Here is a 19,990-nt window from a genome sequence, read left to right as displayed (position 1 = left end):
CTGGGATATTTTCTTTCAGCTCATGAATACCATAACACTTCACATGTTGAGTTTTTATTTTTGTTTCAGTATAGCAGTCAAACAGGATTTTGCATGTAAGAAACCTCATTACCATGTTGGACTGGGACTATAATGAAAAAGTGCTAATGAGGAGTCATGAAAAGGTCAACTAATCTATTCTCTTGATAAACCTCTGCTTCTGACCTCTGACCTTTCCCCATCAGACCTGAGATAACACACCATTGGTCACAATGTATAGTTAATGCCGTGATGACATTGCCTGATGAGCATTTTTGCTATACCCGCCATAACATCTGCTAAATGTGTGTATGTGACCAATACAATTTGATTTGACTCACCCTGAATTTAATGCCGCTGCTCTATTGATCTCTACATACATTCAGTCTGAATCTGCCATCCTAGAAGTTGTTTGTGTGACTTCAAAATAACAGGACGTTGCACAAAACAAATGAATCATTGATTGGATCATCTCTAACCAATCAAGAGTGGTGTAAAGTACTTAAGTAGTACTTTAAAGTATTTTTACTTAAGTAGTTTTTTAGGGTATCTGTACTTCACTTTATTATTTATATTTTTGCCAACTTTTACTTTACTACATTCCGAAAGAAAATAATGTACCTTTTACTGCATGCATTTTCCCCAAAACACCCCAAAGTACATTTTGACAGGAAAATTGTCAAATTCACACCCTTAACAAGGGAATATCCCTGGTCATCCCTACTGTCTCCAATCTGGCAGATTCATTAAACACAAATGCTTCGTTTGTAAATGATGTCTGAGTGTTGGAGTGTACCCCTGGTTATCCGTTAATATAAAAAAGATCATAAAATTGGGTCGTCTGGTTTGCTTAACTTCTTATGGCTGCAGGGGCAGTATTGAGTAGCTTGGATGAAAGGTGCACAGAGGTGCCCAGAGTAAACGGCCTGCTCCTCAGTCATAGTTGCTAATATATGCATATTATTATTAGTATTGGATAGAAAACACTCGAAAGTTTCTAAAACTGTTTGAATTATGTCTGTGAGTATAACAGAACTCATATGGCAGGCAAAAACCTGAGAAAAAATCCAAACAGGAAGTGGGAATTCTGAGGCTGGTCGATTTTCAACTAAGATCCTATTGAAATCACAGCGAGATATGGATGAGTTTGCACTTCCTACGGCTTCCACTAGATGTCAACAGTCTGTAGAACCTTGTCTGATGCCTCTACTGTGAAGGGGGGCCGAATGAGAGGGGAATTAGTCAGGTCTGCCATGACCTGACCATGCTTTGACCATGCGCGTTCACATGAGAGGGAGCTCTGTTCCATCGCTCATCTGAAGTCAATGTAATTCTCCAGTTGGAACGTTATTCAAGATTTATGTTAAAAACATTCTAAAGATTGATTCAATACATCGTTTGACATGTTTCTACTGACTGTTACGGAACTTTTGGACATTTCGTCAGCTTTTAGTGAACACGCTTCCTGACGTTGGATTTGTTTACCAAACACGCTAACAAAAATAGCTATTTGGACATAAATGATGGACATTACCGAACAAAACAAACATTTCTTGTGGAAGTGGGAGTCCTGGGAGTGCATTCCGACGAAGATCAGCAAAGGTAACTGAAGATTTATAATGCTTTTTATAAGTTTTGTTGACTGCACAATTTGGCGGTTAACTGTATGGCTTGCTTTTGTGGCTGAACGCTGTTTTCAGATGATTGAATATTGTGTTTTTCCGTAAAGCTTTTTGAAATCTGACACAGCGGTTGCATTAAGAACAAGTGTATCTTTAATTCTATGTAAAACATGTATCTTTCATCAAAGTTTATGATGAGTATTTCTGTTATTTGACGTGGCTCTCTGCAATTTCTCTGGATATTTTGGAGGCATTTCTGAACATGGCGCCAATGTAAACTGAGGTTTTTGGATATAAATATGAACTTAATCGAACAAGACATATATGTATTGTGTAACATGAAGTCCTATGAGTGTCATCTGATGAAGATCATCAAAGGTTAGTGATTCATTTTATCTCTATTTGTGCTTTTTGTGACTCCTCTCTTTGGCTGGAAAAATGGCAGAATTTTCTGTGAGTTGGTGGTGACCTAACATAATCGTTTGTGGTGCTTTCGCTGAAAAGCCTATTTGAAATCGGACACTTTGGTGGGATTAACAACAAGATTACCTTTAAAATGGTATAAGATACATGTATGTTTGAGGAATTTTAATTATGAGATTTCTGTTGTTTTGAATTTGGCGCCCTGCACTTTCACTGGCTGTTGTCATATCGATCCCGTTAACGGGATTGCAGCCATAAGAAGTTTTTTAATATAAGGAATTTGAAATGATTTATACTTTTACTTTTGATACTTAAGTACATTTTAGCTATTACATTTACTTTTGATACTTAAGCATATTTTATACCAAATACTTTTAGACTTTTACTCAGACAAGTAGTATTTTACTGGGTGACTTTTGAGTACTTTTTCCACCACTGCCAATCAGAGTATCAAAGTTCACAACATCATCATGTAGGCTGGCTCTGATCCAATCCATTGGTTTCTGAGACCAATCAGAACGGTCAGAATGTGTTCGCATTCTAGAAATCGTAGGGCAGGGAGGCAAATCCAGACGCATAGTGGAGAAAAAATGTCAGTTTGGCCAGAGCCATGTGGATGGGTATTCAGGCAAGTGATGTCACAACCCGCCATAAAAGTTCACTAAACCTTAAATAACGGAGTGACATAACTCATGCTCTTGAAACCGTGGCTACACTCTTAGGAAAAAAAAGTGCCTTCTAGAACATAAAATGGGTCTTCGGCTGTCCCCGTAGGATAACTCTTTTTGGTTCTTTTTGGTTCCCTTTCCACAGAGGGTTCTACTTAGAAACAAAAAGGGTTCTCCTATGGGGACAGCTGAAGAACCCTTTTGGAACCCTTTTTTCTAAGAGTGTAAGATGGCAAGTGCCCCTAAGTAGTGGCCAAGTAAGAGTGTCATCCTAAATCAGACAGAAATATATAACTACAGTACTATACTACTATACCAGGAGTGAGGTTGACCACAGTCATTAGTATTATCTTATTAAATACAAGTTAGAGAAAAACTGTTTCCCCCCAGGGTGAGGTATGCTGATGAACGTATATTAACATAGATGTCTTGGGAATCATCTAGCGATATGTTACAGATGGTGGATATAATTAGTGTCCTTGTATTGGAGGCACCTCTCCCTGTAATTGCTGAATGGCCTCTCTCTTTCTCTCTCTCTCTCTCGTAGGCCTCGTCATCCCTCTCTCTTCCTCTGTATCTCAGGCCTCTCTCTCTTTCTCCTCATCTCTTCCTTTCTGTGTACCTCAGGCTTCTCCTGTCTCTCTTTATTTATCTCTCTCCCTTCCTGTCTCTCCGCTCGAGTCGTGAGCTGTGCTCCAGAAGGGTTTGTTCTGCCCTGGTTGTGCCTGTGGCGCTCGCCTCTTCAGGAACTGTCAGTAGCACTGTTTCCCTGCCAAGGCATAGAGGGCAAAGACACACACACACACACACACGCACGCGCAAGGTCACACCCTGTTCTTACATTTTTAAGACAAGCATCGACCCAAGAGTAATATAGTGTACAGTACAAACCCACACAAACACTTACCAGTGCAGTCACGCACTCACCCACTGAAACACACACACACACACACACTGCAGTCTGACCAGTCAGGTAGAGAATATTGAGTGAGTAAAGAAATTTGAGGGGGAGGACAAAATAGATGACTCATTTCCTCTACGACACACACACACACACACACCTCATGTGCTGACCAGCTGGCAAGTGTCTTCACTGACATTTTCACCCTCTCCCTTACCCAGTCTGTAATACCTTTTTAATCTCAATGGGTCTTACCTGGTTAAATAAAAAAACATGAATGTTTCATGCAGACCATAGTTTCTGTGCCCATGAACGCCAAAGTAACCGGTCTAAATTACTATCGCCACGTAGCAGTCACATCTGTAGCCCTGAAATGCTTTGAAAGACTGGTGATGGCTCACATCAACACCCTCATCCCAGACATCCTGGACCCACTCCAATTCGCATACCGCCCCAACAGATCCACAGATGATGCTCTCTCTAAATGTGTAGCTATAGCACTTTGAATGAATTATATTGTGTCGTTTCCGTGTTTTCATGTTTTATGTAGCGTCTTGTAAAGCACATGACCAAATTAATTTCCCCCTGGTGGGATAATAAAGTTGATCTGAATCTATTGCACTACACACTGCCCTTTCCTACCTGGACAAACCACCCACGTGAGAACGCTGTTCATTGACTACAGCTCAGTGTTAAACACCATAGTGCCCTCCAAGCTCAACACCAAGCTAAGGACCCTGAGACCGAACACCTCCCTCTGCAACTGGATCCTAGACTTGCTGACGGGCCGCCCCCAGGTGCTAAGGGTAGGCAACAACACATCCGCCACGCTGACCTTCAACACGGGGGCCCCTCAGGGGTGCGTGCTTAGTTCCCTCCTGTACTCCCTATTCACTCACGACATCATTAAGTTTGCTGACGATACGACGGTGGCAGGCCTAATCACTGATGACGAGGCAGCCTATAGGGAGGACAACCTCTCCCTCAACGTCAGCAAGACAAAGTAGCTGATCGTGGGCGACAGGAAACGGAGGGCCGAGCACACCCCCATTCACATGGATGGGGCTGTAGAGAAGCAGGTCGAGAGACAACACCTCTTCCCCCTCGGGAGGCTGAAAATATTTGGCATGGTTCCTCAGATCCTCAAAAAGTTCTACAGCTGCACCAAAGAGAGCATCTTGACTGGCTGCATCATCGCCTGGTATGGCAACTGCTTGGCATCCGACCGCAAATCAGTAGAGGGTAGTGCCGATGGCCCAGTACATCACTGGGGCCGAGTTTCCTGCCATCCAGGACCTCTATACCTGACGGTGTCAGAGGAAGGCCCTAAGAATTGTCAAAGACTCCATCCACCCAAGTCTCTGCTACCACACGACAAGCGGTACCGATGAACCAAGTCTGGAACCAACAGCACCCTGAACAGCTTCTACTCCCAAGCCATAAAACTGCTAACTAGTTAGTTAAATAGTTAATCAAATAGGCTCCCAGACTATCTGCATTGACCCGTTTTGCACAAACTTTTTTGTCTCATCACATACGTTGCTGCTACTGTTTACTATCTGTCACTTGATTCTTAGTTATATGTAGATATCTACCTCAATTACCTCGTACCCTGCACGTCGATTCAGTACTGGTACCTTGTGTATATAGTGAAGTTATCATTACTCATTGTGTATATTTTATTACTTTGTGTTTTACTTTTCCATATTTTCTTTCTCTCTGCATTGTTTGGAAGGGCCCGTAAGCAAGCATTTCACTGTTCGTCTACACCGGTTGTTTACTAAGCATGTGACGTATAGCATTTGATTTGACCTTAACCATCAAACACACAAGGTTCTCTCATGGACAGGTGGTCCTCTATCATCAGATGCTGTGACTATACATATCAGTGTGTGTGTGCCCTCCCTGTGGCAGTATGTCCTCCTGGCATGTCCCCTGCCTCTCTCCGCCCACGCACAGTAGCGCTGTACAGATGGGCTCTGGCGTAGTGCGAGTGTGTATGCTCATTTCAAGTCCCCCACACTGAGAGAACACACACACACCTCAGCTTGCTGTTCCACCTCCAAGTTCTCAACTCCAAAGGTCACTCAAACTAAACCAGGTGGGTGGACTTAACAGTCCAATAACTACTCACACTAATCAGTAAACATACTGCTGTGTCTGTGTTCCAAACCATTGGTGATACTCAAATGAAATCAGTAAACATACTGTGTCTGTGGACCAAACCATTGGTGATAGACTAGAAGACATTTTGAGAGCAGCTTAGTTTGACTGTCAAATTAGTTCATGCATCTCAGTCCTAGAGCTGTAATAGATGGGATTATTGGAAAGCAGGTCACCATAACCGTGTGTTTGTGTGTGTGGGGGTATGCCCTAGTAGCTTAGCTCCCATCCTAGCTCCAAATGTTACTGCACTTGAGGGCTTTTGGAAAATAGAGCAGATTAATTGAGAACGGCCATTCTTTCCCTCTCCATATGTATGCCAACCATTGTGCCCAGTTCTAGATATGCCAGAAGGCCAAGGTCATCCCTTGTGCGCCAACCAATCATGAATCCCAACAGATCAAAGAGGCTATAAGCCAAGCTGGAGACCGACGGTAACTCTCCTGAGATTAGTGATGCCTGGCATGCCGCTGGGTATACTATCAGCCATGCCTGCCACGCCATACAAGTGAAGGGAAGCGCACGACTGTGAATATGAATGTGTTGGAGCCTTCACATGCAATTGTTCTCAAAATCTAGGCCCTATTCATTAGGCACCAAACGGAAGAAAACGGACCGAAACAGGGAGGGACAACCTGAAGTTCTCCAATAAGAAACGCTCGGTTTAGTCTTCTGTTGCGAAGTATTTTGCTACCGTGCGCCCTAATGAACACGACCCGCCTTGTGCCTCGTCTCATTGTGCGGTGCTCTATCAGATGTGATGTGACCCTCCATCTTGTCTTTCCTGAACCCAGGAAGTCAGAAAGTCATTCTAAAGGGCCAATTAGAGAAATGACAAACCTACCTAGCATCACAATGGGGTTTTCAATATCTTGTTCGAGTCCAACCTTGCCAGGGCAAAAAGAGGGGAAGGTCAGGACAGTCAAACACACACCTCTGGTTTCCCAGCAACAAGGGAGTGTTGGGTGGCGATTACCCTCACGTCAGCCTCAGTGTGTGTGTCCTGTTCATTCACAACTAGTCTCCATAGGGCCACCCTAGGTGACAAGATGAACGACTAGCACATCAGCTCCCAAAGGAATCAGGGCTATATGGTTCTCTATTTATTCCTGTCTAAAATGGCTCTCAGAGGAACTACATCATTTTCCCTTTATGGAGCTCTGCTAGTTAGCACTTTCCCCATTAAGGAAAGATACCCAACCCCCCACTGGGGACTCCCCTGCCTGGGTAAAATAAGTATAGCAGGGCCCCTTAGATGGAGGCTAGCTACGGAGCTGTGTAGCCTAGCGTTAGCCTAGCACTGGCCAGTTTACAGGCCCTGGTTTTGAGCATCTCCTGGCACTAGTACACTGGAACTATCCCTGCAGGGCAGGATTACTGAACAAAGGGATGAGAGGGAGAGGGAGGAGGGAGCAGGGATCCTCCTTCCTCCCCCTCCATCCCAACTCCTTTACATTAAACCCTTCATCTTTTCCCCCTCCAAACACAGACCTCATCCCCCCATCAAAACCCATCTATATCACTGTAAAACAGTAGCACCCCTCCCCCTTACCACCAAACCTTTCCAGCCCCATCTCTCTTATTTTATCACCCCTAGCTGGGTCTAGACATGCATCCCAAATGCACCCAATTCCCTGCAGAGACCCATGAGCCCTGGTCAAAATTAGTGCACAATAAAGGGAATAGGGTGCTATTGATCTCTCCTGCTTATTTTACCACCCCTGGCTAGCACGCCAGGCTAGGTTTTGTGTGAGTGGATGGGAATACGATACATCCATCAATGAGCACTGGTCGCAATGCATATATGCAGAGTGAATTACAAGGCAGAGAAATGAATCCTGCCTGGAGGTAGGAGAAAGGGGGGGGGGGATAGAAGGTAGATTAATAGCTAATAACTTGAAGGAATAGAGCCGATTCATCACGTCCCAAAATGAAGTGCTTTAAGAGTGGCTGTGGATCTACATCAGTGTCTTGTAATGAAGCTACTGTATCTTTGCTATCCACTCAGAAACCTGTCGGCCGCAGCTTCCATTGGTTGAAATGTACCTGCAGGGAGCCTTTCAGAATTCCTTTTTGTTGCTTGTTACCTTTAACTATATATTCTGTCAGTAAAATGAGTGTAGAATGTATGAAACTTGTTCCAGTGCTGTTGCCGGTCTTATAACGATAAATGGTGTTGTCTTGTCTTTATAGGTATGAAACTTTGAAGACCAAACATTACAAAAACCTTTAGAGATTCATATCAGGAAATATCACCAAATCTTACTAAAATGCACTCAGGCATATAAGAGTACATCTATTTCCCCCCCTGTACCCAAATCATCCCATTCTTAATTCCCCCCCCCCCCCCAAACTACAACCACAGTCTGTATGCATCACAACATCACATCTCAGATGGAATAGGCATGAAGGGATAAACTTGTTGACAAGAGGGGATACTTTACCTACAGTCTTCACGCCTTTATAGGCCGTCATGGTAAAATAGGAATTTGTTCTTAACTGACTTGCCTAGTTAAAAATAAAAAATATATTTTTCGAGAGCCTTTTAGACTGCAGCCTGAACAAGAAAAAATGAGATATCACTAGCCAACATGCAGATGAGAAACCACAGCCTTAAAACTGGAAGTTGTCAATATACAAACCACTCTGGATTTCAACAGTGCAGGCGAATATTAGATGTACATAGTGGAACACAGTGAAGATGACACTTCAGTTGAGGTAGTCGATGTTCCCATAGGAATACATTCGTTTTATATGCTAACACGTTCTAATGTGGAGGTCAAGTGTTGTATAGCAAAACTGGATACAGAATGAAGTTAGTGATATGGGTGTGGTTAGGCACTTATGTAGTCACGGTAAATTAAATACTATGGAAATGAGACTTCTGACACCACAAGGAACACTGGCGTGTAGAAGAACCAAGCACCAGCACACTACTTAACCGTGACTCCAGTTCCGTGAACCTCATTTGTTCAACATGCTAGTAATCTCAAACTTTCTCTTACATGTTATCGTGGTTACCGGTTTAATTTGCGATGCGAATGTGTGTGTGTTGAAACGTGCGCCAAAGACAAAGTATTTGAAAGTATTCCCCTCAGTAATGTAATAAACCGAAGAGGTTTTATTGAACACATAACACAGTGAAAAACAGACAACTGAAATGCTTGAAATGAAAAACAAAAAAAAACGCACATTTTATTGCACTTAAGTTATAAGAAAATAAAAAATTCTAAGTTGAATCAAACAAATACACAATCGCTTTCAGGTTTTTTTTCTCTGTCTGTTTTCTTTTTGCCAGGCAGTTACATGAATGAACTGAAAAAATAAAAACACCTGCGGCATCTGATTTCTCAAACCAGATCATAAATTAAAACAGATTAAAAATAAAACGAGAGAGGAGAAAGAACAAGATTATTATTATTTTTTTAATATACAGTGTTAAACCACTTTCACAGTTCTGCTTGAGTTGTGTGTGACTCCTTTCTTGGGAGATTGAGTTTAACTAATCGTTTTGGCTACAATGTTCTGTTCACTTGAAGCCAGGTTGCCTGTAGGTACTTTTTCCATTCAAACCATTAGACGGCTAACTGCTACGCGAGCTAGCTAGCGCTTAACAGTTCGACTGTAACGTGTAATATGTCATATTCATAACACTAAGACTGTCCTGCCTTCTACTGTACTTGTCGTCAGTTTGCGTCCATTCATCAATGTTGCTTCAAAAATTTGAATGGAAACAAATCACATATGGATGGACAGTTCTTTCTTTCACTCATTAATTTTTTTTTTGCTATTTTCTTTTTTCTCTTTGCCAGTCCACACAGCATCTAGACAGTTCCCCACAGAACAGGCTGAAAGCGCTTTGTCCCAAGGAATGTGTTAACAATTTGCCCAAAAACATACACACGCGCACACACACACACACAACACACACACACACACAACACACGCACATTACACCCTATCGTTTCCTCTACGCAGGCAGACCTGTCTTTGTCCAACACTCTCTCCTCTCAGCCTCGCTGAGGCATGTTTGGCTCAAGTTTCAGTGGCAGAAACAAAACCACGGTTGTTATTGTCATGTTTCCCTCTCTCTCTCTTTTGTGTGTCGTCTGTTTAAAACATTAGAAGAGTCCATTTTGGAATTTAGTCTGGGACTAAAACGTCACAGCGAGTAAAATTTCCATCTTTATTTCAGTTTTATCTAGCAGCATAAATACAGTTTACCCACCGGGAAAACAGTACTGGGAGGGAGGGAGGACGCTATTCCACACGAAGAGCTCCGAGAAGAGAACCCCAACCCCCCCCCCCCATGTAAGAACCAGCATTGAGGAACCAACCCAGCCAGACTCGTTGAAAAACAAAGGACAGCATAATGTCTAAATCTGGAGACGTAACATCTCCACACTTCAGCTATGAAGAAAAGAAAAATGTGTACAACCCAAACAGAAAATAAAACGTGGTGAGATAACAAAAGCAAAGAAGTGAGTGAAACAGGTTAATACTGGGACTTGTTGCTGTTGGCAACAATAGGCAACCAAAAAACAAACAAACAACAAAAATCCTCTCTTTGAACTGATTGAAAGAACATAGCTACAACAGGAAAGCAAATTCACAGTTGTATGTGTGCTCCTATGTGTTTTTTGAAGAAATCAAACCCTGGTACTAAAAGACTGAAGAACAATAAGAATGGAACAAACAGAGAACAGGATATAGGGCTTGATGTTATAGGCTCATACCTGGTTTGGGGACCAATCAGATTCTTGGCATGTCGTTTCTCTCATTCTCTCCCCGACGACAAGAACCTCCTTACTTAGCTAATATTGTGTGTGTGTGTTGTCAAACTTTTTTCCAATTCACTTAATTTCCTCAAATGAGAATTTGATGTTTCCCTGTGTCTTTGCCTTGTGTACTGTATATAGTGTTGTTCTTCTATTAAATAGTCGTTTGGCGCTTTATGTGGGGGATAAAAAATTATATATCTTTATACATCTGAACAAATGCTTGCGTCAGGCTTGAGTGAACAAGTCTCTGTTAATTTTGCGAAGAAGCTGCCTCTATAGCCGCAGAGTTATTTCTTCAAGAGTTCCTGTCTTTCTTCTCTTCCTCCTTTATTGGACGAGTCCGTTCCTCCCCCTCTTCATCCTCTTCCTCCCAGCCTACCTCAGAGGTGCGGGCGAGCCACACCCCTGTTCCGAGCCACACCCATTTCCACCCCACCCCTTCTGATTCGGACTCCACCCCCTTAAGGTGGGAGGGGTAACAAGTACGTGTGCTGGCCAGTGAGGTTGGCGACGGTGGCTTTGTCAGAAACGGGGGAGTGGAGAGGTAAGGAGGGGAGGGGGCGGTGGTAGTGTTGAGGGTAGGGTGGGGCTGTTTCTGAGTGTGGGAGTGAAGAGTTTAGGGCACGTTCACCCTCGATGTTGAGCCATCTCATCCTCGTCTCCCTTTAACCCTCCTCCCCTCTCCTCATTTGTCCCCGTCTCGACCATTTCCCCTCCTCTCCTCTCACTTCATGTCCACGTCAAAGTCTAGCACCAGTAGTTTTGTCTCCTCGGTGCCGTTGCGGCTTCCCACGGCACACACCAGCTTGGTGTTGGAGGCACGGATGCGCCACACCACCCCTCCGCTGCCGCCGCTCTCCAGCGTCACCAGGTTGCGGATGAACTCGCCCGTCTTCAGGTCCCACAGCTTCACCGTGCCGTCGTCCGAGCTGGTGATGACAAAGTTCTTGTTGAACTGCAGGCACGTCACGGCGCTCTGGTGCTTGTGGGGACCTGGTGGTGGAGAGGGGGAGAGAGAGAGAGGGGGAGAAGAGTGAGTGAATGTGTAAAAGAGATAAATAGCTAGTTTCTCATTTTCACTGTAGTGTCCCTTTAACGTCTACTTCCCCAGAGTCAGATGAACTCACAGATACCATTTTTGTGTCTCTGAAGTTGCTAACTAGCGTTAGCGCAATTAATATAAGTCGATGTGACTTGCATCAATTGCGCTAACGCTAGTTAGCATTGGGTCGTGAAACTACCTCTAACTTCCTTCATACTGGACACAGAGACATAAAAATGGCATCAATGGGTTCATCCGACTCTCGGAAAGTAGATGAAGGGCCCCGTTGCCAAAATCCTGCAATATCCCTTCAAGAACGTAGAGAGAGGCAGAGAGTTAGATGGACTCAACGAGTGAGGGAGAAAAGGCGTGATAGAAAGAGATCATTGGTTGCGAGGTCATGGTGGAAGACCTGGTAGAGATGGTAAACACTATACGGTTTATTTCTGGAGAGTGTTAAGGCAGGGAAATAAGGCACCCTGCCTTGTCCTCGTCTGCCATGGAAAATCCTGGGCTAGTAAAGAGGAGCCCAGGGCATAGAGCTGTCACCATCTACAGCTGCTGACTAGCTCTGCTGACTGCAGCCTTCTGGCACTACAGCGGTGTGTGTGTGTGTGGCAGCAACACCCCTTTGGTGTGTCTGTGGCCTCCTCTTTCGACGAGATGCCCCCATGTGTGTGTGTGTGTGTGTGTGTGTGGGTGTGTCTGTGTGAATGACTAATATTCCCTTAGGATATGCAGATGATAAATCCCCCACATTTGATCTAGTTTACACTATTAAAACAAACACAGAATCACAGTTTCAAAGATGTGGCAACATTACAACACCTTCCAGCAGTTATTCCACAAAACTCTAAACAGTGAATAGTAATCAGGATGAAATCTCTAATATGGTGAACTACAGTCCACAATGAAATGTGCTCATTATGAATGCAAAATCATTCATTGTATGAAGTACACTAGGAATTGTGTTCATTAGCCTACCAACAGATGTCATTTGAACAGTGCTCCAGTGGCAGCCAGCAGTGTAAACCCTCATCCTCTCCCTTCGTCTGTCTGTAGTGTTTTCAAAGGGCTAGACATTTGCACTGCTCCTTTCTCGAAAAGATATTGGACAATGTACCCAGCCAACCCCCACATCTCTCCCTCTCTCCCTCCCTTCCACCCATTTAATTTCCACAACAAAGCAGCTGGCTACATCGTTACCTATCCTCTCAGCCTAAGTACCTCATCTGTGGCTGCCAGTGAGTTGCCTGTTAGGCTATTGTCTTATCTAAATGCCCTAATGAATGAATGGCAGAAATTGCCCATTGACCCAATTACATGACCTACATAATCCCTGCACCCCACCCCCCTCCATGCCCCCTTAGCCTAGCGTCCCACCCCCTCATGCCCCTCATGGGCCAGGCTCCCCGACAAGACAGGACCTGGGCCAGGCTCCCCGACAAGACCTGGGCCAGGCTCCCCGACAAGACAGGACCCCATCCACCTTTCTTCATCCCTCCTCATCATCCTCTCAATTCAATTCCATTTCAATGTAAGGGGCTTTATTGGCATGGAAAACACATGTTACATTGCCAAAGCAAGTGAAACAGATAAAAAATTAACACTCATAAAAGTTCCAAAATAATAAAGACATTTCAAATGTCATTATGTCTATATACAGTGTTGTAATGATGTGCAAATAGTTAAACTACAAAAGGGAAAATAAATAAATATAGGTTGTATTTACAATGGTGTTTGTTCTTCACTGGTTGCCCTTTTTATGTGGCAACAGGTCACAAATCTTGCTGTTGTGATGGCAGACTGTGGTATTTCACCCCATAGATATGGGAGTTTATCAAAATTGGGTTTGTTTTCGAATTCTTTGTGGGTCTGTGTAATCTGAGTGAAATGTCACCAATATGGTCATACATTTGGCAGGAGGTTAGGAAGTGCAGCTCAGGTTCCACCTCATTTTGTGGCCAGTTCTGCCTTCAATGGCCTTTCTCAATAGCAAGGCTATGCTCAATGAGTCTGTACATAGTCAAATATTTCCTTAAGTTTGGGTCAGTCACAGTGGTAAGGTATTCTTCTACTGTGTAGTCTCTTGTTAAGGGCCAAATACTATTCTAGTCCACGCTGTTCTTTTGTAAATTCTTTCCAATTGTCAAGTAATTATCTTTTTGTTTTCTCATGACTTGGTTGGGTCTAATTGTGTTGCTGTCCTGGGGCTCCATTTGTGTTTGTGAACAGAGCCCCAGGACCAGCTTGCTTAGGGGGCTCTTCTCCAGGTTCATCTCTCTGTAGGTGATGGCTTTGTTATGGAAGGTTTGGTAATCGCTTCCTTTTAGGAGGTTGTAGAATTTAATGGCTCTTTTCTGGATTTTGATAATTAGCGGGTATCGGCCTAATTCTGCTCTGCTTGCATTATTTCCTGTTTTACGTTGTACTTTATTATTATTATTATTTTATTTCACCTTTATTTAACCAGGTAGGCCAGTTGAGAACAAGTTCATTTACAACTGCGACCTGGCCAAGATAAAGCAAAGCAGTTCGACACATACAACAACACAGAGTTACACATGGAATAAACAAACATACAATCAATAATACAGTAGAAAAATCTATATACAGCATGTGCAAATGAGGTAGGATAAGAGAGGTAAGGCAATAAATAGGCCATGGTGGCAAAGTAATTACAATATAGGAATTAAACACTGAGGATTTTTTTGTAGAATTCTGCATGCAGTCTCAATTTGGTGTTTGTCCCATTTTGTGAATTCTTGGTTGGTGAGCGGACCCCAGACCTCACAACCATAAAGGGCAATGGGTTCTATAAATGATTAAAGTATTTTTTTTAGCTAGATCCTAATTGGTATGCAAATTTTAAGTTCCTTTTGATAGCATAGAATGCCCTTCTTGCCTTGTGCATCCTCATGCAGGGCCATCACCCCTTCTCTCACATCCTCCCCTCTTCTCTCTCATTCTAAAACAGGGCGATATCTATTCCCTTTGTTCCAAGGGGAGGGGACACGTGTGAGTTGTAGTTCCATGGGAATCGTTGGGTTTGTAGTTCACTAATAAGGATATTTGGGGGGAAATTAGCACTGGCAGAAAACAGTGCAGCTGCACAGTAAGGGTTTCTCCATTTCTCCCCATTCAAGGTAACAGTACTTAGTGCTAATGGTTGAGAGAACTGTTACACTAACATCCAGAGCCAGGGAAATGATCCCTATCTGAAGAGAGGCTGGCTGGCTGGCCCACAATGTGTTGGCGCCGTTTGGCCATGCACAGCCAAGCACATCATTGAGTGAATATCTCAGAGCAACAGCCTTTTGCTCGGGTCCAAAATTGGCCAATTCCAGACATTTTCCCCACTTACAGATGAAAGGTTGTAGAGTTGCCTGTGGTAGGTAGATGGTGGAGTTTGAAGGGAGTTTCCCCCCATACCATGTAAAGCATTTTGAGAGTCAAGAACGCACTATATAAGTCATATCAAATCAACCAATCAATCAAACATGGTTATATTTACAAACCACCAAACAGAAGAAAAGGGCTGAAACAGGAAGGGACTACCTGAACTTGTCCAATGAGAAACACCCGTTTTCATTTTCCATTGCAAAGCGTTTAACTTCGTTGTTCCTTAATGAATACAACCCTGTTCCAACGAGGGCGTTGACGACCTGGCAACAGACTCGCCTTGCAACGTCTGCAGGCACTATGTGTGTGTGTGGGAAGGACAAAGACTCGCCTTGCAACGTCTGCAGGCACTGTGTGTGTGTGTGGGAAGGACGAAGACTCGCCTTGCAACGTCTGCAGGCACTATGTGTGTGTGTGGGAAGGACGAAGACTCGCCTTGCAACGTCTGCAGGCACTATGTGTGTGTGTGGGAAGGACGAAGACTCGCCTTGCAACGTCTGCAGGCACTATGTGTGTGTGTGGGAAGGACGAAGACTCGCCTTGCAACGTCTGCAGGCACTATGTGTGTCTGTGGGAAGGACGAAGACTCACCTTGCAACGTCTGCAGGCACTATGTGTGTGTGTGGGAAGGACGAAGACTCGCCTTGCAACGTCTGCAGGCACTATGTGTGTGTGGGAAGGACGAAGACTCGCCTTGCAACGTCTGCAGGCACTATGTGTGTGTGTGGGAAGGACGAAGACTCGCCTTGCAACGTCTGCAGGCACTATGTGTGTCTGTGGGAAGGACGAAGACTCACCTTGCAACGTCTGCAGGCACTATGTGTGTGTGTGGGAAGGACGAAGACTCGCCTTGCAACGTCTGCAGGCACTATGTGTGTCTGTGGGAAGGACGAAGACTCACCTTGCAACGTCTGCAGGCACTATGTGTGTCTGTGGGAAGGACGAAGACTCACCTTGCAACGTCTGCAGGCACTATGTGTGTGTATGGGAAGGACGAAGACTCACCTTGCAACGTCTGCAGGCACTACGCGTGTCTGTGGGAAGGACAAAGACTCACCTTGCAACGTCTGCAGGCACTACGTGTGTCTGTGGGAAGGACGAAGACTCACCTTGCAACGTCTGCAGGCACTATGTGTGTCTGTGGGAAGGACAAAGACTCACCTTGCAACGTCTGCAGGCACTATGTGTGTCTGTGGGAAGGACAAAGACTCACCTTGCAACGTCTGCAGGCACTGTCCCGTCTTGATGTCCCAGATCTTGACGGTGGAGTCGGCGTTGCCCGAGACCAGGGTGTTGTCTTTGAGCTCCATGCCGCTGGTGAGGGACTGGTGACCTGTCAGAGTGTGGATGCAGTTACCCGTCTCCACATCCCACACCCGGATAGACGTGTCCAGGCTACCACTCACCACGTGGATCCCATCAAACTGGAGGGGTGGAAGGATGATCCAGTTATTGCGGTACATTCCGTTTGACACCAACGGATTCCAGTCATTTCTATTCTAGCATGGAATCAATCAATAGAATGTATTCATGAAGCCCTTTTTCATCAGCAGTTATCAGAGAGGCTTTACAGTACCCTGGGACAGAACCCAAAGAGCAAGCCACACAGAGGAGGATCCACTTATATATTACAATAAAATGTAATGTAAAATAAGGAATTCTACATTGGAATTCAGATCGGATGTGTCTGATGAATCCATTGAATCGGAGTCAAATAAGGCTTTTCTAGATACTATTCCATTAGATATAATGAATTCAATTCATTAGCATTCATATAATATCACATTAATTCATTAGATCTAATTAATTGTATAGATTTGCACAGCTTTTTCAAAGTCAGTGTCACAGAGTGTATAGAGTGGAGGGCAACTGTCCATCTGAACAGTAAACCTCTCTCTCTCTCTCTCTCTCTCTCTCTCTCTCTCTCTCTCTCTCTCTCTCTCTCTCTCTCTCTCTCTCTCTCTCTCTCTCTCTCTCTCTCTCTCTCTCTCTCTCTCTCTCTCTCTCTCTCTCTCTCTCTCTCTCTCTCTCTCTCTCTCTCTCTCTCTCTCTCTCTCTCTCTCTCTCTCTCTCTCTCTCTCTCTCTCTCTCTCTCTCTCTCTCTCTCTCTCTCTCTCTCTCTCTCTCTCCTATTCCCTATTCCCTATTCCCTATTCCCTATTCCCTATTCCCTATTCAGATGAACTACTTTTGAGCCTGGTCTAAAGCAGTGCACTATAAAGGGAAAAGGGAGACATTTGGGATGCAGCCTCTCTCTCTGAAGGTGATAGTTGTGGCTCTAAACTGCTCCGTCATCACAGAACGAGCGAGAGCGATGTAAAGGGAGAGGACATCTTCGAGGACACGAGGCAGAGGAATCCATTAACCTTCTAACACTACTACTGCTGTGTGTGTGTGTGTGTGTGTGTGTGTGTGTGTGACCCAGACTCACACCAATGTTCTGTTTATATAATGTTACTGCAACGTAGAAAGAGAAGGAGTTGAGAAAAACACATCGTACTGCTGCTCTGCTGCCTTGGATACAACAGACAGAGGGACTATTTTGTTGTGGCTCTTTCCCAACCAGTGTGGTTCACATGGCAACCACCTTATCATATTGTGGAATGGCGGATCAAAGCACCAACGGCAAACACTGTTTTAAAGGATTCTGGGTTCTCTAAGTCCTCCGAGGTCTATCGTTCTTGTTTTATGGACGCGTTAGGCACTGTATGAACCAGATGAGACCCTGTTGTACACTTTCAAAAGAGATTATTATAATTTACACCGAACTGTACAGTGGATATATGAAGGGATTTGATTTGAGTAGAGGACTTCTATGACGGCGTGTTAAATTGATTGGTTTCGTGTTTTATCCCTAGAGGGCTGCCAAATAGTAGGACATAAAAGGAATGTAAAAATAGTGATGTTTGAGTTGGGGCGGGGCGCTCTTTGATGAGAAGGGCTTGATTATGCACAGTTTAAATACACAGTTTAAATACACACGGTTCACTTAGAGGACTGTAGATTAAAATCCAATAGACTAAGTCACTACACAAATCTTCAGACATTAATGACATGATGGACTCCGTGGTGCGTATGAGTGTAAGTGAGCGTGGGCGGCAGGTAGCCTAGCGGTTAAGAGCGTTGAGCCAGTAACTGAAAGGCTGCTGGTTCAAATCCCAGAGCCGACTAGGTGAAAAATATGTCAATGTGCCCTTGAGCAAGGCACGTAACGCTAATTGCTCCTATAAGTCGCTCTGGATAAGAGTGTCCGCTAAATGACTCCAATGTAAATAAATATGAGACAGCACGTGTACACAGACCCCTACCTGTAGTGAGTACACTCTGTTGGTGTGGCCCTGCAGCGTGTGGAGGCAGGTCTCAGTCTCGGGGTCCCAGACCTTGACCATGAAGTCGTAGGCCCCGCTGACCACCCTGCGGCCGTCGTACTGGACGCAGCGCACCGCCGCCACGTGGCCCATGAGGACGTGTAAACACTGGCCCGTCTCGACGTTCCACACGCGCAGCGTGGCGTCGCGAGAACCACTCACCACCCTGGGAGAAGAAAGAGGAGACGGATTGACAAGACATTAACATTCAAAACACTAGTCTATTCTTGCGGGACTTGATCAAATCTAAAGCTAGCTGGCAGGCTGGCTGGCTCAATGTCTGAGAATTACAGGCTGAGTGTTGTTACTGGTTAGATTGGATTCATATAGGATCAAGGCAATTGTTTTATGTTTAACACAGTTCATGTGACAGCTTTGATGGGAATCTTGACAAACCTAATGGTGTTTTTGCCAGGGCCTTGCAGACACGTATCCTTCATGTTTGTGATTTACTGGCAGTAAATTCAAATAGGTTGACCTCTAGCCCTCATTCCCATAATGACAGTTGATGAAAGCAAAACAGGAAATACATAAATAAGATTGTAGCCTTCTCATTCTCAAGACCATCTTCGAGTTTCGCCATGGTCATGTTGGTACATGAACATACACAAAACCCCCAGGACACAATACCCACCCCCTCCTAAACCTGCAACCCCTCCGGCACAGAAAGCGGAAAAACAGGTTCATAGAGAATTGGGAGGCGTACTCCATAAGTTACAAAACGGCTTCCGGCATCCAGCACTGACAAAGATGGAAATCACCGTTCTTCCACTGTCAAGCCCTGCAGCCGCCAGTGGCCCTTCACTTCCTCTGAGTGAGTAATCAAAATGTTACACAAAACCTCATCGGCCTCGAGGCAGGAAGAGCACTAGAGGAGTGGCAGGCGGATCACTTAGACGGCCACTTTGGTTCTATTCAGGGTTCTATTCAGTCCCTATGAGACCCTAAGTACACTTCATGAGGCACATTGGCATGTAGTGGTGTTGAGGCTGATGTGTTTTTTACTGCCTGGGTACAGTATGCTTGTAATACATGCTGTTTTGATACCAGGAATAGAGTAATGGACCAGTAGGAGACCTACTGGTCCATTTGAAAGATAACAACCTGTTTGGGTAAACAGTCACTCAGTACATACGTTTTCTCGTGCAGGTGCATACAGCGCACCGTTGAGGTATGCCCGTACAGGGTGTGGATACAGTCGCCCGTCTCTGCGTTCCAGACCTTGAGCGTCCGGTCGGTAGAGCCGCTGATGATGATGTTGTCCCTCATCTGGGACGACCACACGCCCCCAGTGTGGCCCACTAACGTCCTCAGACACTGCAGAGAAGGAAGATATCTCAGTCTAGATACTTCACAATGACAAACAGAAAACACACCTCATTATGCATACTCCATACTATGACATATTCACATAGATGGGAGCCACACATTGGTGGTGGACGTGGTGAGTTCCCCTCCCTTCCCATGTAATTATGTAAATCGATTTCAAACAAGTTTGACATACTTCTGCTCTTTAAAAAAAACTCCAAAACATCACCTGTCTCTTATACATATAAACATACATATACATTATATATATATATATACACACACACGCATTTT

The 19,990-nt window shown here is 44.4% G+C and overlaps 1 protein-coding gene across 3 annotated transcripts in view; it reads right to left on the bottom strand.

Annotated features, from left to right (window-relative positions):
* Positions 1-8,893: 8,893 nt before the first annotated feature.
* Positions 8,894-19,990, bottom strand: part of LOC120034920 (F-box/WD repeat-containing protein 7-like) — a 205,134-nt gene continuing 194,037 nt past the window's right edge. For all 3 annotated transcript variants that reach the window (XM_038981611.1, XM_038981612.1, XM_038981613.1), the window contains 4 exons: positions 19,524-19,705; positions 18,329-18,554; positions 16,234-16,444; positions 8,894-11,569 (listed from right to left, as the gene is read on the bottom strand). In XM_038981611.1, coding sequence (XP_038837539.1) covers positions 11,301-11,569; positions 16,234-16,444; positions 18,329-18,554; positions 19,524-19,705 — 888 coding nt within the window. In that variant the 3' untranslated portion in view covers positions 8,894-11,300. The remainder of the gene's footprint in view (positions 11,570-16,233; positions 16,445-18,328; positions 18,555-19,523; positions 19,706-19,990) is intronic.

Source organism: Salvelinus namaycush, chromosome 42, assembly GCF_016432855.1.
Source record: "Salvelinus namaycush isolate Seneca chromosome 42, SaNama_1.0, whole genome shotgun sequence".
Taxonomy (NCBI): domain Eukaryota; kingdom Metazoa; phylum Chordata; class Actinopteri; order Salmoniformes; family Salmonidae; genus Salvelinus; species Salvelinus namaycush.
The sequence above is the reverse complement of the archived record's forward strand: the minus strand, read 5'-3'. Positions and strand labels throughout refer to the sequence as shown.